General features: G+C 44.0%; 2 protein-coding genes across 4 annotated transcripts in view; one reads left to right on the forward strand and one right to left on the reverse strand.

Moving 5' to 3' along the window:
- Positions 1-3,224: 3,224 nt before the first annotated feature.
- On the forward strand, positions 3,225-5,526 carry LOC306940646 (pro-opiomelanocortin-like; the record flags this gene model as incomplete). The annotated part of the gene is made up of 3 exons (XM_079525752.1): positions 3,225-3,232; positions 3,464-3,575; positions 4,684-5,526. The coding sequence occupies 3 exons, from the start codon at positions 3,225-3,227 to the stop codon at positions 5,209-5,211; spliced, it is 648 nt and encodes a 215-aa protein (XP_079381878.1). The 3' UTR covers positions 5,212-5,526.
- Positions 5,527-6,023: 497 nt separating this feature from the next.
- LOC306940345 (protein EFR3 homolog B) overlaps positions 6,024-22,220 on the reverse strand; it is a 47,185-nt gene continuing 30,988 nt past the window's right edge. For 2 of the 3 annotated variants that reach the window (XM_079525365.1, XM_079525366.1), the window contains 14 exons: positions 21,704-21,856; positions 21,035-21,146; positions 19,881-19,932; positions 19,202-19,374; positions 18,815-18,890; positions 17,174-17,335; positions 13,804-13,935; positions 13,598-13,665; positions 13,359-13,486; positions 12,004-12,095; positions 11,515-11,563; positions 11,301-11,407; positions 10,435-10,484; positions 6,024-9,913 (listed from right to left, as the gene is read on the reverse strand). In XM_079525365.1, coding sequence (XP_079381491.1) covers positions 9,808-9,913; positions 10,435-10,484; positions 11,301-11,407; positions 11,515-11,563; positions 12,004-12,095; positions 13,359-13,486; positions 13,598-13,665; positions 13,804-13,935; positions 17,174-17,335; positions 18,815-18,890; positions 19,202-19,374; positions 19,881-19,932; positions 21,035-21,146; positions 21,704-21,856 — 1,460 coding nt within the window. In that variant the 3' untranslated portion in view covers positions 6,024-9,807. The remainder of the gene's footprint in view (positions 9,914-10,434; positions 10,485-11,300; positions 11,408-11,514; positions 11,564-12,003; positions 12,096-13,358; positions 13,487-13,597; positions 13,666-13,803; positions 13,936-17,173; positions 17,336-18,814; positions 18,891-19,201; positions 19,375-19,880; positions 19,933-21,034; positions 21,147-21,703; positions 21,857-22,220) is intronic. The other variant, XR_013792003.1, reaches the window with a different exon arrangement.

The following is a 22,220-nucleotide window of genomic DNA, read 5'->3' on the forward strand; positions in this document are numbered from 1 at the left end:
GTAGTACATCTACTATTTTTGAAAACAAATGTTGAAAGAACTATAGGTTTAGGTGGCGTTCGTAGAATGGGCCTCAGGTCTTACAGGGTTAAACAGTGTAAAAGCCTTAAAGGAGCATTCAGTGATCTGGGTGATTTGGAAAAATACCCGGTCCACCCGGTAACAAGATGTGCACATGCACACGCTCTACAGTGGGGGAAGTACAACAGACCAACAACATGTGCACCAAGGCACGCCCCACTCGATCATGAGTGGAGGAAGGCCCCTCTCATCCTGATTGGATGAAGGCTTTGCCACCCAAAGCCCAAACCGAAACTAGGGTTTTTTGACCCCAGGGGCTCACTGGGGATAGGGAAGAACTCCTTATATGGTCAGCACACTTTATAGTAGGGAGGATTATCCAAAAAATAAGAAAAAAAATCACACCCGTGTGAACTGAGTGGTGTAAGGTCTTATATAGCCTGATCAGCTGTGGTCTGACGTAATGTCTGACGTAATGAAATCACACCCGGGTGAACTGGGTGACCGTAGCAACCGTGCTCATTTTTTGAGCACAGACAGACAGACTAACAAAGCCAGTTGTAATAGTAGTTTACACCACTCAAAAATAAGTTATATTTGAATTAAGTGAAATCACTGAATATACCTTTAATTTATACACCTCAGCTCACATTTGGTGATTTGAACATGTTCATTGACTAAGATAAAGCGTGTGTGTGTGTGTGTGTGTGTGTGTGTGTGTGTGGGCGTTTGAGTTTGAACCCACAGGAACGTGCCCAGGGTGACGGACCGGTTCCGGTGAGCAGCCCCGCGTCCGAAACGGTCCACAAATGACAGAGTTACCGTGTGGGGGTCCACAGGGGGTTCCTCTACTGTACTGTACTGCTCGGACACAGCCAGGGACAAAGACAGAGACCCAGGGACGGACACAGCCAGGGACAAAGACAGAGACCCAGGGACGGACACAGCCAGGGACAAAGACAGAGACCCAGGGACGGACACAGCCAGGGACAAAGACAGAGACCCAGGGACGGACACAGCCAGGGACAAAGACAGAGACCCAGGGACGGACACAGCCAGGGACAAAGCCGGAGACCCAGGGACGGACACAGCCAGGGACAAAGACAGAGACCCAGGGACGGACACAGCCAGGGACAAAGACAGAGACCCAGGGACGGACACAGCCACACACATAGCCGTCTATAGGAGTGGTTGCACCACTCAAAAACACCATGAAACACACGAACATAAAAAAAGAGATATTGCACACATTGCCTTGATAAAGTGCAACTAGTCAATAAAGTGCATCTAGTCAGTTATGGTTGCTGCCATTTAGCAAACTCTGATTGAGAATTTTGATTGACAGAGGAACAAATTAGTGTTTAAATCCATTATACTCACACCGTGGAGTTCTATACCTCCTACCGGATGGCATTAGCTCGTACTCTCTGTTCAATACATGCAAAGGGTCAGATACAATATTCCGAGCTTGTTTTTTTTGTTTTTTCTTGTTTTTTTTGTTATTAATTTGAGATTTGTATTTTACAGTTAGATTGCCAAACCAGCTAGACCAGGGGTGGGCAACTGGCAGCCCGGGGGCCACATGCGGCCCCCACCTTCACTTAATGTGGCCCTCAGGTTAATGTCAGAAAACTGATATAATATTGATTTCAGCTGGTTACAATTCTATACGACATGCAAACATGACCCGCTTTAATTACTTCAGTATAAATTAGTAGCTCAATGCTTCAACACAAGTATAATTAAAGGAATTTGAAATTACATACAAATGTTCATTTTCAGGATTCCAATTCAAAAATAGCAAAAATCTAAGATTTCAATTCGAATATAGCAAAAACAGCGTCGCGCTGCGACGCGTTTTGAGCTTGTAGATCGGCTATTTTTGCTACGACAGTAATATATGGCCCTAGGGAGTGAGTGTGGAAATATAGTGGCCCTCTCCATCGTCAAAGTTGCCCACCCCTGAGCTAGACATACCATATCTCAAGATAGATTCTTTACTAGCCCTGTAAAAGGCTAGTATATAATCTATCTTGAGATATGGCAAGATAGATGGCACTCGTGCGCGTGCGTGCGTGCTCACTCACTCACTCACTCACTCACTCACTCACGACCCTCCCATCACCATCATCACCTCAATCACACTTTGAGAGTCTTTGCACTGAACTTCTTGTCTATAAAAAGAGACAGCACAGAGGATGCTAGAGGAAGCAGACCTTCAGCCACAGAACAACTCACCAGAGAGCAGCTAGGGAGAAGAGACAAAGAGAGCACCAGAGAGATTCAACAGTTGTTGCCGGCTGCAAACAGACAGTCCTGTGGGAAGCAGAAACCTTAGGAAAAGGACACGAGAAGTCGAGAGATTTTGAAAAAGGTAAGAAACGTTGTGTATGTTGTAAATTCCTCTCGTGATCACTGCCTGAGGTCACTGTTGGCTCTCTTTGTTGATACTTTGTTGAAATTGGTTGATCGATTGATCAATTCCTGCAGCTCTAAATTGTTATGTTCAGTCAAGTGATATATTATTCTGATGTGATCAGACTCAAACAGCATTGCATTTCCCCCAGTATAATTGTTTACATTATGCACACACAGATACGCTTTTTTTGTATTTTCAAAAGTCAACTATAACATTGCTCAACATTCATGTTTACAATCTAACCCTAAACCATATATTTACATCTTTTATGTCAGCGATGCATGACACAATATTGTCATTTTGTTTTAATTCTTACTCAGAAGGCTGTCAATGTGTGCAGACTGAGCAAGGCTGAGCTGAATGAGTCATACTGTGTAGAACAGTGTAGGCTAGTGCAGGGCAAAGTCAGTACAATCCAATGGAACTCCTCCACAAGTGAATTAATTTATCCTCCATCATCCAGTATTACACCAACTCTAAAAGAGTTCACTCCAAAAATTCAGCCTAGCATATATTCATATTAAATATATATATAGCCTAATATATTTTGTCAAACCAATGTCATCTAATTGACATTTTCTTTTTAATCCTGTACAACAAAAATGAGAGAAAAGTTTGCTCTCTTGTTGAAAATTGTCTAAAGGTTTTCCAGTCAGGTGCGTATGCCAAACGGAATACCAAGACTTCTCGCACGCCAACATAACAAAGGCAATGTCGACAGAGGTTTGGCAGATAATGCAAAAAACATTCTGCAGACTGAGGATGGTAATACAATACAAGAGCTATGGATGTGTGAGTGAAATGCTGAAATACAGAATGCTGACAGATTGGGGTTAAATGCACATCGTGACAGAGATGTTCCTTTACAAGAAAACAGTTGCCTTTCTAGTGTCGACATCATTAGTCGATAATCAAAAGTAGATCCAATAATCAAAGTGGATTAACACAGAGGTCTGTGCTGATCCAGGTGTATGGTACAGGTCTAAGTCACAACTGGTTTCTGTGTCTTTTATGCTGTGCCAGGCAGAAGATGCTGTGTGTATACTGGTTGTTGGCCGTGGTTGTGGTGTATGTGTGCAGTCCAGCAGTTGGGGAGCTGTGCTGGGACAACTCTGTCTGCAAGAACAGCCTACTGGTACGTATGATCACCATTTTAAAAATTACAGCAACATATTGATCCATAAAGCCTTCATTAACATTGACATGAGATCCATGAACCTCAAGTCATTATGACAGCCACAAGGACTCCTATTGGTCAATTACTAAAGGTGTAATACATTTTAACAGCGATACGATACGTATCACGATACATGGACGATATTGGTTCATTATGGCGATACGGTACGATTCAATGATTTGAAATCAATACAGTAACTATTTAGCAAAAAAGGTTTTTTAAGGGAAAGATTTATTATGGATATAAATAAGTAAAGTGATTCTCTGGCAAATAGATGGACATTGTATTTGAACACATGTGGACAAACCCATACCTTGACATCATGAACACAGAGAATACACACATTTTTCGATAGACCAATTGTAGCTATATTGAATGGAAAAGTAATTAAACCCATCTTTTTATTTTTTCTTCTTAAAATGGCTAAATACGATGATCATTTCCATTGCAAAACGATACAAAGTCAAACGATACGATATCTGCTGTTTACCTATCGATATACTTCGAATTTTTAATTAAAATAGATATTTCGTTACTATATTGTGACACCTATCAATTACCATTAATGTCTGTACAGCAGTGGTTCCCAAACTATTTCATGTCAAGGACCCCCATATTGACACTTATAAGCCCACGGACCCCCATTTGAAAAGATATGCCAGGGACCCCCATAAAGAAAATATTTTTATGGCTCTAGCAGTGATTCTCAACCCGTTTAATTTCAATGACCCCCAGTTTGACATGAATTAGTCTACGGACCCTCATTTAATGGCATTTCTACCCCCAATTTATATTGTAAAATCAATGTTAATTTAACTCTGAGAGTGTACAAATGGAACCAAACGGACCCGTACACTCTCAGAGTTACAGACCCATAAGGGTCCATTTGGTTCCAAGCTATAATTTAGCTGGGGACCCCCTGGAACTCCCTCAAGGACCTCTAGGGGTCCCCGGACCCCACTTTGGGAACCACTGCTGTACAGTATGGGCTCACCTGTATTCAAAGTGTCTTGGTACCGTCTCACAGAACTGCTTTCACCTGTGCCCATCTATGTTCCTGAATTAGTACCCGGGGCTAAGTGCCTTGGTGCGGTCATCTGATCAGGAGAGGCTCTCACTGGGTGTCCTGCTGGCCACTTTGACCTCTACGGGGAAGGTCCTGGAGTCAGATCCCAGTTCCCGAAGTGAGGAGCGGCGTTCTAGCTACTCCATGGAGCATTTCCGCTGGGGGAAACCAGCTCTCCGCAAGCGGCGGCCTATCAAAGTCTACTCCATCCCTCTAGAGCAGGGCGATTCCAAGGACAGCTTTGACACGCAGGTACGCAGAGAACTGGCCAGCATGGAAGATGAGGGCAACGGGGAAGTTGTGGACATAGCGAGGCTTTATGAGCAGAAGTCGCAGGGAAGTTTCACACCAAAACCAGCTTCCCTGCTGATGCCACAGGACAGAAACTACGAAACCTACCGGATGAGTCACTTCCGGTGGGGCAGTCCAACAGCGAAGAAGAGATATGGTGGCTTTGCGAAGCCGTGGAAGGAGGGGTCTCAAAAGCCTCTGCCCAAGCAGTTCAGGAACATAATCACCAAGGATTAGAGTAGAAATAAGTTTCAACGACAGAAGGAGCAGCAGAATGGGGAGAGGGGAACAGCAAGGTTAAAGAGCAAAATGCATGCCATTGAAACACACTCCTCTTCATATAAAATCACAGCCATTTCACAATATCAGGAGCACGCTATAGTTCATCTTTTGGACCAATAGTATTTTTTCTGATACAACAACCCTATTTAAACACAAACAGGGAAGTGTTATCTGTTTGAACTCACCACCTACTGCCTTGATCTACATGGCCTTGGTTTGAATGCTGGGGAATATAATTTCATGTGGGCAACTGTAGAACGATATATAAAGCTGGTGGGTGGGATCAAGACAATTTCTTTTTCTCTTTTCTTTCTTTTCATGTAGAAATTATGTACTAAATGTATTAAAGATCATACAGAAGAATAATGGTCACTGTCATGACTTGTCATGAATGCTGAGGTGAAACAAGCAGTGCTCAGCAATGTTGAAATTCTGACCATGGAAAATACAAACACTGTTTTATTTAATGATAGAAAACAGATACACAAGACTTCATTTCAAAAAGTTGGTTTGTGGTTCTTCAAATAAAAAAGCAATTTTTGCATTGTGGCTTTGAGCTGTGCGTGACAAGAGACACAAGTAAAACCACTCTGAGTTATTAGTCATAACAAATCTATTTATGAATGTCTTTATCAATTGTTGTGATTTTCAATTCATGTGACATCTGGAAAGGCTCAGATTGCACGTGGCTTAGAGATTGTACAATAGTTTTGAGCTATATTCTATATTAGTGCAGAGCGCAAAGGAGAAAGTAGACTACGCAGATCCATAGATCCATAGAATTTTATTCTGAACAAACATCCAATCTGACAGAAATAAAAACCATTTGTAGCAACAGATGGTAAAATGAGAATACAATACAGCCCCGTATCCCCCCAGAGTATGGTCTGACAAAAAACACCATGTCATACATTGGAGTTTCAATTACACGGAGAGTCTGAAAAGTTCTCATACCGCACATAGCCAGATATTGATAACACTTATTTACTGCTGTGAATACTGTGGTGAGCGACACTGCAACTGTGATAAAGAATTTAACAATAACCAATGTCACATGCAGTCTGGTGTGTGTGTGTAGGTCTCCGACCTTGTTGAGTGACCTGTGCAACAATGAGTTGTCCTGGAATCTGGAAGTTTTAACAAAATCTACACAAATGGATGCCAATGTTTTCAGCATTCTGTAGCTCATGCAGCCAACCTACATTTGATTAGGAGTGGAGTTTCATTGACTTCTGAACAACATAAACAGAATTCCAGTATCATGAACAAATATCAATTTACAGCCAACTGGATCAGAATTAAATGGTTACAGATGAGTTTAATTTCACAGAAGGTCAAATGACTGTACAGCACAGCTACATCACTAGCATGCAAAGTCAGGTCTGGCACTCGTAAGGCATCTTCTCCATGTAAAAGCTGCCTTTGTCACTAGGTTATCCAGTTTTAAAGTGCAAAGTTCAGATTTGACCTACAGCACTATGATGTAAACAGATATATTCACCAGACATGTAAATGACAAGTGAGTGGATCACTGTAAGTTAAGGTTACATCATACAGTATGTGATAATAACAAGCTGCTCAATAGTTTTACAAGTCTTCACTGCAAAGTTGCTGTAAAAATGATTAGTCGTGGCTCCTGAAACCGTACCTAAAGCCACGTTCTAGGAGCTCTGGCTTCTGGTGTTTGAGGTCTTACTTCCCTTATAGACCCTTACTCTGAATCTAACTACACCAAATCCACGATTTAAAGTATTTAACAATCTCTAACCTAATGCCTAAGGACAACCGTTTTTAAGGTCATACTTTAAGTTAGGCCGGCACTTGCTGTTCGCACAATGCATCGTCGGTATGACAGTCCAGGAGCCACTACAAAGAGGATTTTACAACTGTAGCATAATGTGAGTGTGAGTGGAAGGTTTAGACAGCTGCACACTGCTGTTACAGTAGCTAACATGTTCTCCATAAAATCATAGGAAAGAGCCATTGAACATGTTTGTAAACAGGGCATGAATTTGGTCTTGGGTAACGCACGCACACGCACATGCACACGCACACACACACACACACACACACACGGTTACAAACACAAAAATGCACACAGACAAAGTGAGTAAACATGAACACTGGTTAATGGCCAATCTGATACACTGGCATGTATGGACAAATATACACGCATTCAGGACACTACGTGGCAACAACTCAGTACAACAAACAGAGCTGACTGGACAGTAACAGGACAATCAATCTATGAAATGCGGCTGGCCACACAGAACAGTGCATGCCCAGTCAGACAAGTCAATTCACTGAAGCACAAGATGGGAAGGGTCTCTTTACAATGTTATAGAATTTGAAGCAGTCAAGTATCAAAACCGACAAGAGGACATGCTACTTAAACTTTGGCCTTGTTAGTCAAGAGTGCCAATCTCTTTCTAACACACTCTGCATTGTCCTCACTAGGCCGTGCAATGTCCTTCCAGAGTAATACAAATATCACGCTTATGCTAAATTATTGCCATTATACTTTGTGTGTGTGTGTGTGTGTGTGTGTGTGTGTGTGTGTGTGTGTGTGCGCGCATATATATGTGTGCAATGGCTGTTGACATTCATTCACAAGTACTGGAAAGAAACAAATGCACTCTTAGAAGCTGCTGCAAGAAGTTACAACAATTAAGCTGTAGGGGGGGGGGGGGGGGGGGGTCATCAAAGTACAGACAGCAATACTAAAAGCAGGTCCATAAAAAGAAGCTCTCGGCTAGTGTCATCGAGTTGAAAATGGCAGTTAAGCTTGTTGTCTCCTCACGATAATCAGATGGATTGGAGTGAGAGTCCGGTCAGACCCAACTTGCAGGCTGGCAATGACGTGAATGAACACTAGTACAGCGCCTGCAGCAGGCTGTCACAACTTAATGAATGAACACTAGTACATGGCCTGCAGCAGGCTGTCACAACTTAAGTCACAATCTAGCAATGAGCATCCAGCTCCATTTGATGTCATGCTGGTTAGTTGTTCATGAGATCGTCAACAAACAAACAAAATTTGATACCACCCAAGTATTTATCGTTCTCTTTACCATTATCTATGGCCGAAATCAGTGCAGTCAGTGGACCGTCATCGGTTTCCTACTGTATATATACACACACACACACAAGAAACGTTGGGTTTTGTCTTTACATCAGCTTTGTACTATATTTCTGTCTATATACACATTTATAGGCAAGGAGGGGAATAAAAATGGTTTGCTGATATTCTGTTTGCACTGGATGTGTGTGTATTAAACTATAGTGGGATGTTGGGGTGGTTTGAATGATTCTATGGACTGAGGCTGACCAAGTGCCTTTGACTGAACAATACTGCTTCACTTTTAACTTGAGTTACCTTGTAAGGCAGGCACACACACACACACACACACACACACACACACACACACACACACACACACACACACACACACACACACACACACACACACACACACACACACACACACACACACACACACACACACACACACACACACACACACACACACACACACACACACACACACACACACACACACACACACACACACACACACACACACACACACACACACTTCTCCTAAGCCAAAAATGTCAAAAATACAAAAACACTAATGTAATAATAAATACAATTATAATAACAACGGCAATAAAAACTATTTAAGGTAAATGCCCCAGATAAAATAAAAATAGCACTTACGGCAAAGTACACTAAAATGGCAAAATTAAAAAGCTACAGTACAATTATGAATTGAACACTAAACAACTCATTTGGCGCTCAAAGATTTGGGTTAGAATGGAACAGGGCAGTGAGTTTTACTTAATAAATCCCCTCAAAACATCAATTTCAGCAGTACAGTGCGTCATGAAAATAACATCTCTACTTGTTCCACACTTTTTTCCTCAAATAAAAAATAATAAAAATTCCATTTAAAATATCCTGTTTGATGTTCAATCCGAGTTTGTGTTATAGCTTACAATGGCAACCTACAAGGGAGGGGGAAAAAAATCTAAAATAAAAAAAAGTACTTCTGTTGGTGAATTGTAGTGTATTCAAGTTAGTGGTCATGCTGCAAGTCAGTTGATATGGAAGGTATTGAATGGGTTGCAACTTGCAAGTAACAATCTTCCCTTTTCTCAGCCCATCAGTGTCTGTTACAGTATTATTCCCGCAGTTCTTTACACGTCCTGTCAAAACATACAGTAAGAGTAGATTGCTTTGAAGTTGGCTTTAAACACCGAGGTCGACCCCTCTTTCTTTCCCCATGGCCCTTTGATTTATTTCAGGATAAAGTTGCCTTTGAGTACTGACCCAGGACAAGTTTACCCCGTCCCTTTGAGTACTGACACAGGACAAGTTTACCCCATCCCTTTGAGTACTGACCCAGGACAAGTTTACCCCATCCCTTTTAACAAACCTCAACCATTAGTCGGGAAGTGGCAAAAACCGGCCCTTTATCAGTATTCTACGGGCAACTTTCACCTTTGAACAGTTCCTTGACCGCCACAGAGACCTGTGGCGCCTTTGGACTAGTATACACAGAGGTCGGGGAACTTCATCTCGTAGACTGGTACAGATCTGCTCTGGGTTTGGCCGTAACCTGATGAGATGGTGCCAGAGGGGCTGGGTGGAGGTCTGGGGAAGGACAAGAACACTAGATTTAAGTACACAGTTGTTCCTTGCTTAAGATTAACTTTTTGTTTTGTTTTAAAAATATGATGCTTTGTTTGTATGGTCCTGTTCCAGCAATATTTTTTTTAAAGGATGCATCATTATCAGTCCTCATGGGGTGATTATTTTAAGGCTAGGCAATTTTCAAATCGGATGGCGGTTATTTGTAAAATACATTATTTAAAAGCACATTGAATTGCCTTGTTGCTATACAAATAAAATTGCCTTGCCATCATCAGGATATTTTCTTTATCAACACGATTAACATTGTTGTCATGGTTAACTTCCGAACACCATCATCATCGTAATTATCAGGCGCTTCTTCATCAGCATAATATTAGCACTTCTGTTATTACCATTTCGCCCCACAGACACTCGTTTGATTTTTAGCATTGTAGACAAACTTTCCTCAGTGTATTATGGTTTATATTATTATAATTATATTCAAACTATGTCCATAGCACTGATATAGCGTTGTCTCTTACCTGATTGTAATCTCGAAGATCTGATTCAGTTTGCTTTGCAGCAATGTGGCCTGCAAAGAGATGGGCAGAATACCATCAGACAAGGATAAAAACTGTTTAAAAACATATCTGCTATTTTTGAATATCCAAAGTATAAAATAATGGTTAAAGTGGTTAAAAATCTAAAATGAGTCCGCAACACTGGTTAATAATACTCAGCTCCACTGTTTTACGTTTTATTTTAAATGTTTGTTTTTGTGGCTTTCGCCTTTATTTTATATTTTGTATAGAGGGATAGATAGTAGGCTGACAGGAAATGGGGAGAGAGATGGGGGGGTGACACACAGTAAAGACTGTCGGGATCGGGAGTCGAACCCGCAGTACACCGCCAGACTGGATTACCAGCCAAGGTGCCTGGACCGCTGAGCCACGGCCCAGGCCAGCTCCACTGGATTATTGCAACAACGTTTCCTGGGCTAGAGTGGATGAGCATGCACCACTGTTAACCCCTTTAGATCTGAGGACGATTCTAAAAAATGGCTTCTAAATCCTAAAAGTTTTCTGAAAAACCCATGTTTCTATGTCAGTGGTGCTCAACCTTTTTCATGTCAAGGACCCCCAGAATAATCTGTATTTGGCCGCGGACCCCCATCTGAAAATATGTTGTTCCAGGGAGGGACCCCCCAGATTAAAGCAAAGATTTAAGCTAAAAACGATTTTTCAAAAATAGCGGATCTACAAGCTGCTATTTTTCAACAGCTAAAGTATAACATAATCTTTAAAACACCAAAAAGAGTTCCTGTCCGTCTGAATGGGTTAAATAATAACTATCCCTCCATGTCTGACTGAAAGAAAGAATGTTGTAGAGTGAGAAGTGAGCGTTGTACCCTGGCACCGCAATGGGCAGCTATCTCCTCGAAGGGAGCTTTCTGGAACTTCTCCACCACCTGTCTCCGACGCTCCCTCTCCTGCTCCTCCATACCGACAGTGTCCACTGGGGGGCAACATACACACAGCAAACACTTTAATACCAACACTTCTACACTGCCATGTAAATGCTTAGTTAAAAACCCACAAAGGCGTATAAGTGGGTTGACCTACCGATGGCATTTTTCAGGGTTTCAAATGTAATCTCCTCTGCCGGTGTCCTCTGTAATGAAATAATACGTGCGAAAAGCGGTTAGAAAACGATACGCATAATCGCGTGTTATAATTATGCTATACAGAGAGAAAACAACACCCATTCAACACTGTTCAAATCTATTGGACCTCCAGAAATAACCCAAGCTCAGAAAAACAAACAGTCAATGTACAGTATGAAGGTTAATTAACTCATTTTGACCTGAGATCAGATTCTAAAAATGTCTTCTACATCCTGACAGTTTTCTGAAAATGTCAGTCGTTCTTCGATTTTTCAAAAATAGCAGACCTACAAGCTCGTAGCGCGGCACTCGGTGGCGCGCTATGAGCTTGTAGATCTGCTATTTTTCAATAGCTAAAGCATAACATAATGCTAACACCAAAAGGGGTTCCCGCCCAGAATGAGTTATAGCATCAGGGGCCATCATGCGGGTGCTTTGGACACCGTACCTCCTCTTTCTCCGGGCTGTTCCTGGACTCCACCTCCACCTGCAGCGAGATGGTTTCTCCAACGCTCTTTCTCTTGGACAGACGGTCCTCGTCTGAAAATGACACATCGCCTCAGTCAGCACAGGCAGTCAAAAGCACCCCAGAAGGCAGAAAGTCATTGGAAACAAGACCACTTCGGGTTTAAGTAGGTAAATGTGAGCTTTAAAGCTTATAAAAAGTAAAGTAACAACCCTTTGCATGCTGTTTGACTACTGCAGCTGGGTAAACATTTATCATGTTAAAAGGAAATAATATCTGTGTGCAAATTAACATTAGTTTTAGCGATATTAAATGTATATGTAATTGCCCTGATTCTTAATTAAGCTCTGAAGTAGGCATACATCCTGTCAGGGTCATCTTCATAACAATCACGTAATAATAAGTGCACATGGCCCAGGTGGCTAGTGTCCAGGCACCTAGAGGCTGCTAAGCACGCCTGACAGCGTGTCACGGGTTCGACTCCCGATCCCGACGACCTTTGCTGCATGTCACTCCCTATCTCTCTCTCTCTCCATTTCCTGTCAGTCTACTGTTCACTATCAATAAAGGACGAAAAAGCCCCCAAAAATAACTTTAACTGGCTTATGGCCAGCCTAATTAACAGTGGATTGTGCCTTCTGCCTGCACTATTCATAATATGTTTAATTTGTCATTTTAATGCCAATAGAAAAATCCGTGATATACACACTCCATTTCATTCTCACACGGCAATCCTATAGTAGACACTCAGTCCTGATGGTGGCGGTAGCGTCACCATTGTGCCGATTGTGACCAAATAGAGCGAATCTGGCGATGCCACTTCCGGTTTAAGGAATCACAACATCCGGGACTAGTTTGGACTGGTGCAGCACTATCAGATGTCCGGAATGCTAAGCGATCATTGTTTATTTTAATAACTAAGTCAAATTAAGCTCTAATCAAGCCCAAAATATCGCATTTTACGCAGCGATGCATGCGCGATCACACGCGTGTGTGATCGACCGTGCACGCGCGGATTTCGGCCGGTTTTAGGTAGATTAGATCGGCTCCCGATTACAGGGGATTAAACGATTACGTCAATAGCGTCAGTGGCCATAAGGGATTTATTGATTCATTACGTATAATACGTCACTGGCCATAAGGGGGTTTTCTTTCTTTCTTTCAATAACATCCACCTGACAAAGACATGACAGCTGCAACATAAATAGTCAAGTACATATTAATAAATAAAACCTCCCCACTTCACCATAGGGCAGCAAGCCGCCAACAGGCGTTCACCATCCCATATGTTACATTGAGATGTTCCGTTAGCTGCTGCTGTGTGAGGCTCCCCTCACCTGTGTACTGTGGGACGTAGGGCGTGGCCAGTCTGTCTGTGTTATAGCCACTGCCTCCCAACACCTCCGTGATCTTTGACTGGAGGAACAGCACCTCGCCCTCCACCTTCTCCAGAGAGGACGGAAGCCTGGATGGAGAGGGTGGAGAGGAAAGGATGTAAAGAACCACAAGATGAAAAGAAGGGCAAAAGGTTAAGGCAAAGTAAAAAATGCAGACGGACAGATTCACTGGCACATACTTGGGGATCTCTATGAAAACGTCCTCTGGAAGAAGGTAGGCCGTCTCCTTCTGTCTAACCTCGATCACCTGGTGATGGGGAGAGGACGTTAGCAAATTAAAGATTCATCATACTGACGGTCAGGCTGGGCGCGCACGCACGCACGCACGCACGCACGCACGCACGCACGCACGCACGCACGCACACACACACACGCACACACACACCTCCTGTATGTGCTGGCAGAAGGCAGGTACAGTGGTGAGCTGGCAGATGAGGTTGAGGTAGGCAGCGGCAAGAGCGTGCACAGCACATCGGTTGTACACTGGCAGTGACTCCTCGGTGGACAGGGCCATGTCCTGCAAGGCAAAAGAACAGCAGTTCAGGTTTGTGTGCGTGTGCGTGCGTGCGTGTGCATAAGTGTCATCTATGGGCTCTGGTTCATATCCAGATAGAGCCATGTGTTGTATATCTTTCCTCCTCTACTTTCACGTCTCTATACTCTAAATGTAACTAACTCTCTATAATCTAAATAAAGCCAAAATAACTGAAAAAAGGATAAAAAAAAGAATAAAGCTATAATTGCCTTAAACAATATAAGAAAAAGTGTAATAAGAAAAAGTGTAATAAGAGATGACATGTTAATTGTCATCTCTTGTCTGCAAATGTGAGTGTGTTGTTGTGTTGTTCGTCTGCTTCTAAATATAAGTCAGTGAGTGCATCAGTGGGTGGATGCTACCTGCAGGTGTCATTCTAACATGCAGCGTGGTGGTGGATACTACCTGCGGGTGTCATTCTAACATGCAGCGTGGTGGTGGATACTACCTGGGGGTGTCATTCTAACATGCAGCGTGGTGGTGGATACTACCTGGGGGTGTCATTCTAACATGCAGCGTGGTGGTGGATACTACCTGGGGGTGTCATTCTAACATGCAGCGTGGTGGTGGATACTACCTGGAGGTGTCATTCTAACATGCAGCGTGGTGGTGGATACTACCTGGGGGTGTCATTCTAACATGCAGCGTGGTGGTGGATACTACCTGCAGGTGTCATTCTAACATGCAGCGTGGTGGTGGATACTACCTGGGGGTGTCATTCTAACATGCAGCATGGTGGTGGATACTACCTGCAGGTGTCATTCTAACATGCAGCGTGGTGGTGGATACTACCTGGGGGTGTCATTCTAACATGCAGCGTGGTGGTGGATACTACCTGGGGGTGTCATTCTAACATGCAGCGTGGTGGTGGATACTACCTGGGGGTGTCATTCTAACATGCAGCGTGGTGGTGGATACTACCTGGGGGTGTCATTCTAACATGCAGCGTGGTGGTGGATACTACCTGCAGGTGTCATTTTAACATGCAGCGTGGTGGTGGATACTACCTGCAGGTGTCATTCTAACATGCAGCGTGGTGGTGGATACTACCTGGGGGTGTCATTCTAACATGCAGCGTGGTGGTGGATACTACCTGGGGGTGTCATTCTAACATGCAGCGTGGTGGTGGATACTACCTGGGGGTGTCATTCTAACATGCAGCGTGGTGGTGGATACTACCTGGGGGTGTCATTCTAACATGCAGCGTGGTGGTGGATACTACCTGGGGGTGTCATTCTAACATGCAGCGTGGTGGTGGATACTACCTGCAGGTGTCATTCTAACATGCAGCGTGGTGGTGGATACTACCTGGGGGTGTCATTCTAACATGCAGCGTGGTGGTGGATACTACCTGGGGGTGTCATTCTAACATGCAGCGTGGTGGTGGATACTACCTGGGGGTGTCATTCTAACATGCAGCGTGGTGGTGGATACTACCTGCAGGTGTCATTCTAACATGCAGTGTGGTGGTGGATACTACCTGGGGGTGTCATTCTAACATGCAGCGTGGTGGTGGATACTACCTGCAGGTGTCATTCTAACATGCAGCGTGGTGGTGGATACTACCTGGAGGTGTCATTCTAACATGCAGCGTGGTGGTGGTGGATACTACCTGCAGGTGTCATTCTAACATGCAGCGTGGTGGTGGTGGATACTACCTGCGGGTGTCATTCTAACATGCAGTGTGGTGGTGGATACTACCTGCAGGTGTCATTCTAACATGCAGCGTGGTGGTGGATACTACCTGGGGGTGTCATTCTAACATGCAGCGTGGTGGTGGATACTACCTGCAGGTGTCATTCTAACATGCAGCGTGGTGGTGGATACTACCTGCAGGTGTCATTCTAACATGCAGCGTGGTGGTGGAGGATACTACCTGCAGGTGTCATTCTAACATGCAGCGTGGTGGTGGATGCTACCTGCAGGTGTCATTCTAACATGCAGCGTGGTGGTGGATACTACCTGCATGTGTCATTCTAACATGCAGCGTGGTGGTGGATACTACCTGCATGTGTCATTCTAACATGCAGCGTGGTGGTGGATACTACCTGCAGGTGTCATTCTAACATGCAGCGTGGTGGTGGATACTACCTGGGGGTGTCATTCTAACATGCAGCATGGTGGTGGATACTACCTGCAGGTGTCATTCTAACATGCAGCGTGGTGGTGGATACTACCTGCATGTGTCATTCTAACATGCAGCGTGGTGGTGGATACTACCTGCAGGTGTCATTCTAACATGCAGCGTGGTGGTGGATACTACCTGCAGATTCATTCTAACATGCAGTGTGGTGGTCGATACTACCTGCAGGTGTCATTCTAACATGCATGCGTGGTGGTGGATACTACCTGGGGGTGTCATTCTAACATGCAGCGTGGTGGTGGATACTACCTGCATGTGTCATTCTAACATGCAGCGTGGTGGTGGATACTACCTGGGGGTGTCATTCTAACATGCAGCGTGGTGGTGGATACTACCTGGGGGTGTCATTCTAACATGCAGCGTGGTGGTGGTGGATACTACCTGGGGGTGTCATTCTAACATGCAGCGTGGTGGTGGATACTACCTGGGGGTGTCATTCTAACATGCAGCGTGGTGGTGGATACTACCTGGGGGTGTCATTCTAACATGCAGCGTGGTGGTGGATACTACCTGCAGATTCATTCTAACATGCAGTGTGGTGGTCGATACTACCTGCAGGTGTCATTCTAACATGCATGCGTGGTGGTGGATACTACCTGGGGGTGTCATTCTAACATGCAGCGTGGTGGTGGATACTACCTGCATGTGTCATTCTAACATGCAGCGTGGTGGTGGATACTACCTGGGGGTGTCATTCTAACATGCAGCGTGGTGGTGGATACTACCTGGGGGTGTCATTCTAACATGCAGCGTGGTGGTGGTGGATACTACCTGGGGGTGTCATTCTAACATGCAGCGTGGTGGTGGATACTACCTGGGGGTGTCATTCTAACATGCAGCGTGGTGGTGGATACTACCTGGGGGTGTCATTCTAACATGCAGCGTGGTGGTGGATACTACCTGGGGGTGTCATTCTAACATGCAGCGTGGTGGTGGATACTACCTGGGGGTGTCATTCTAACATGCAGCGTGGTGGTGGATACTACCTGGGGGTGTCATTCTAACATGCAGCGTGGTGGTGGATACTACCTGGGGGTGTCATTCTAACATGCAGCGTGGTGGTGGATGCTACAGTACCTGCAGGGCGAGAGCCAGGCGGATCAGGTCCACCACCACCTCCTCGTTGGCCAGCTCCATGCTGAGCAGAGCCAGCAGGGTGAACAGGGTCTCGTAGTGCAGCTGGCCGCTGCTGGGCTCCTTGCAGCCCAGATAGATGTGTCTGTACAGCTGCTGGCCGTGCTGAAGGACAGATGGAGACACCACCAGAGAGCGTTCATTGATTTGAATGTTTATCATTGTAAGTTGTAACCATGTTTTGTTTTGTTTTTTTCTCAAGTTGCAGATTTAACACATTGGCCTCAGTTACATGCACAAAATGTATTCAGAATGAATGAATTCATTCCGAACAGAGATTCATACCCAACTGTTTACATGGAACCTGAATACAAGTATTCCTATTCTTCAATTGTTTACATGACCAAAGCATTCATTCGGAATATAACTTTGGACTACAGAGATGGCCAATTACCCATAACCGTTATCCCTTAAGAAATGAAAAAACGACAAATACTAACAGCTATTATCTGATAAAATACATTTTGAGCAGTCCCTGCAACCACAAGCGACATCCACCCAAAACTAATAGCGCATAAATGTCTCCAAATGGCCATCCCTGCTTGGACACATGGGCATAAAGCACTATAGTCTACTAAGGGCAGACATGTGTAAAATAATACATGTATTCCAAACTCCCAGTAGCATTCGGAATAAAGTGTTTATATGGTGATCTATACCGATTCAAACGGTATATACCACCCCTCCAGACCCGAATGAAAATTCATTCGGAATGGGATATTCTATTCCAATTGAGGTGTTTACATGAGCATTTTTATTCTCATGACTGGAATGAATGAATGTCTGCATGTAAATGTGGCCATTGAGAGCCCACGCAAAACACATGCTGGAACTTTTTACTTTGAAATGTTTTATAGTTTCTGAGTTATTTAATTTAAACGCCAAATGCATTCTCTATTAAAAAAAAATCATTGTTTTGATTTTTTTGATTAAAAAAAAATATATATATATATATATTTTCAAAGACTGCGGTGCACGTGCAGTAATACCAAAGACGTCCACAGCACAAAATGTGTTAAGTGCATGCCGGTGACAAACGGTGGACTGTTAACACCGTGAAGAAGGCGCACGCCAACACACGTTGGTGTTTTTGTATGTAGCCCAAATATAATAAAGGCCTTTAACATACAAAATCCAGGAACTTTATGCGTGCCGTTATGTGCCGTTATGTGTGATTTTCCTCTCTCCTGAACTTATTTCCTTCCATGAGAACCAGTGGTCTGAGGGATACCAGTAGCGCTCCTGTAAATTATTTTTTCTCACCGTTAGAATTGCTTTCATTTTCAAAAGTACAGGAGAAGATTGTATCAATGAGACCAATTTTGTAGGCATTGGTGAAGCAGCAAAACCTTTTTTTCCCTGCCTGAGTTTATATTCTATCCACACAATATTATCCAGAGAAAATAATTTAAGTTGCATAGTGAAATATGTGAATATTCAATGAAGACACAGAGGGGAAAAAAGGAATATAAGTAGCTGTAAAGTTCGCAATTACATTATTGACATTAAACACACTCGGATGAAGCCCAGCTCTAGCAGAGACAATGGAAGAGGGGGAGAGAAAGGTAGAAAGTGAACATATACCTTCTTCATGAACAAGTTGTCTTGTCTGGAACACTTGTCAACTTTGAGCTTGAGCACCGAGATATCAGAGATAATGCTGCACAGAGAGATGACACACACAGGGTGAGTTTCACAGAGGTTCAATGCTGCGCGCACACACAGAGAGAGATGCACTCACTGAGGTTGAAGATGGAGGGGGTCGAGTTACAATAGTGTTAACTCTTGAGAGAACAATTAACTACATAACACCTAACACTTAAGATACACCCACAGCCTCAAAACAAGCACACACAACATTTGGGCTTAAGTTACGTGCCTACGGGTGGTCTACATCTTGGAGAAATAATACATTTGGATTGGATTTATTTTGTACGCGATTCGGTTGATGTCTCATACACACACATATACCTTATGGTGGAGACCTGGGGCCTGTTGTCATGTCGGTCTATGAGGCTGATGAGGATGGTGAGCACCAGCAGACGAACCTCTGGGTCTTCGGTCAGAGAGAAGGACAGAAGAGGCTCCAGGAAGGAGCTGGGAAGAGCTGTTAACATGTTGGTGGTCTGGAAGCCGGCCGTTACCTGGAGGACAGGGTTGTAGAGCGGTGGAGGTTCTCAAAGTGAGGTCCAGGAAAATGAGATAATATACTGCAGCATCGGTTTTACCACGTTAACTCTATTTTCTGCTTCAGCTAATTAAAACATTAGCTGATCTACAAGCTCACAACGCATCAGCATGCACCCTGTTGTGAGAGAGAGATCTTTTGAAAAATCTTTTCAAATGTTGAACATTTTTAACACAAATCTTCTCTTTGGGGTTTCCTGGCACACAATGATTTCAGATGCGGGTTGCAGAGGCACCAGTCCAGGGCAGATCAGCTACGCTTGGGGCTGTAGATAACATGAGAGAAGCAGGTAGCTGACACTTGCAGTGTTTTATTGATCCCATTGTGGGATATCCCTTGTGGAAGATTTCCTATAATGAGGGCAGTGTAATGTATAATTCAGTAAAACACCTGCTCTCTCTATGTAAGTGGATCTTGCCAGGAGTTTGCGAGCTGTCTAATAATTCAGGGCTAAAGGCTCACCTGGACCAAGGACTTGAGCAGCATCACTTGGATCATCCTGGTGCCTTCAGGCCTGTCGGTAAGGAGGGGTAAAACAATAAGTCAGTCTCTGACTGACTTGAATCTGATCTTCAAAATGCTTGACCCTTGAGCTTCTCGTACAACTTCGGCAACAATAAAAAGGTTAGTTACAAAAGTAACCACATAGAATAAATGTCCTCAGTATAGAATTCAGCAAGGCAGTGAAAGATCTACGGACTGCAACTACCAACAGAACTGATCTAATGCAGAACATTTTCTTCAAAGGGATAATGCAATACAGGCTATTTCTTGCTCCACCCTTTAAAGGTATATTCAGTGATTTGACTTAATTCAAATATCACTTATTTTTTCTTTTTTTCTGGATAATCCTCCCTACTATAGAGTGTGCTGACTATATAAGGAGTTCCTCCCTGTCCCCAGTGAGCCCCTGGGGTCAAAAAACCCTAGTTTCAGTTTTGGTGGCGGGTGGCAAAGCCTTCATCCAATCAGGATGAGAGGGGCCTTCCTCCAATCATGATCGAGTGGGGGCGGGCCTTGGTGCACATGCTGTTGGCCTGTTGCACTTCCCCCCACTGTAGAGCGTGCATGTGCACATTTTGTTACCGGGGCGGCCTGGTGGTTTTCCAAATCACCCAAATCACTGAATGCTCCTTTAACCCTTATCCCTAAACGTATTTGCCATTTTTTAAAATAGTTCAAATAGCTGATCTACAAGCTCACATAGCGTGCGTGCGTGTGTGCGTGCGAGTAAGTGAGAGAGTGAGAGAGCGTGTGGAGCTGTATAGACAATTTCAATTAAGTAGACAACAAACTGTCCACTGGTTATTATGGGTAGAAGAAACACATACTGGGGAGTTAATGTCTCCCTGACCCTATCCATCGTTAGGCAATTTTATATTAAAGCGTTAACCACAAGATGACATTAAAAACTCAATCACTGCCAAGGACTTATTTAACTTATTTTTCATGATGTCCTACACTGCCAAGGACGGATTTCCTTTTTTTTTTTTTTATCTTAAAAAATAAAATAAAAATATATATATGTTGGCAGTCTGGGACTTTTGGCGCCCCCCTGGTGGCGGGGAATGAGTTTTAAGCAACCGAACTGACAGATGCCCGGATGTGTGTCTCACCCAGAGCCTGTGGAGGCTAGTGCAGGGTGGACTCCAGGGACAGGGGTCTTGCCCATGATAAACAGCATAACCTCTGAACGCTGGTACGTAGGCAGGGTGTTGGCAAACGAACCTGAGGGAGGGATGAGGGGAAACAAGAAGAAGAGGAACGTGGGGGGGGAAACAGAGGGAAGGAGGGAGAAGGAGAGATATGAAGGCAAGGCGAAGGTTGAGCAGGGTAAGCTACCCAGCAGTGTGTCATTTGGTCTAATAATTAAAAAACTAGAAAGGTGCAATTCTGAGGAAATTGCAAGTGTGGTTGCACCAACGCGAGTCGCCGGTGAAGTTTTTAGTGCGAAGGAGGACACCCAAAATGATATGCAGATGTACAAGCTCACAGTGCAGCACAACGCAAGCTTGTACATCTGCTACATAACGTATAAAATATGGATAAAGGGGTTAAAATTATCGTGATGCCATATTTACAAATTTAGCTGGGGACGCCCTGGAACCCTCTCACGACCCCTGGCGGTCCCTGGACCACACTTTGACAACCACTCACTGTTCTAAATCCAGAAACAGTTTTCTGAAAAACGTATGTTGCCATCGCTAAAATCTAAACGCAGATGCCTTCCTTCCTGGTTTTAATGATGTCCTCCACTGCAGTGCACATCCTACATAGAAACACACCTATGGTCCGGATGACGGCTTCCTGCAGCTGTCGCTCCTCCACGGGCTTGGTGCCAATGGTGCTGCTGTGGTCGTAGGAACCCGTCAGCTCATAGTCCACACTCAAACGCAACTGACGCAGTAGAGTGTTGAATACCTCCAACACCGTGGGGCCTAGGTGCGCGCACACACACACACACACACACACACACACACACACACACACACACACACACACACACACACACACACACACACACACACACACACACACACACACACACACACACACACACACACACACACACACACACACACACACACACACACACACACACACACACACACACACACACACACACACACACACACACACACACAGTGAATTGAGACTAAAGGAAACAAATTGAGACTAAAGGAAACAAACCAAAGAAATTGTATACATTTACAGTGTGTGTGTGTGTGTGTGTGTGTGTGTGTGTGTGTGTGTGTGTGTGTGTGTGTGTGTGTGTGTGTGTGTGTGTGTGTGTGTGTGTGT

Source organism: Electrona antarctica (genome assembly GCF_951216825.1).
Source record: "Electrona antarctica genome assembly, chromosome: 17".
In the NCBI taxonomy this organism is placed as follows: domain Eukaryota; kingdom Metazoa; phylum Chordata; class Actinopteri; order Myctophiformes; family Myctophidae; genus Electrona; species Electrona antarctica.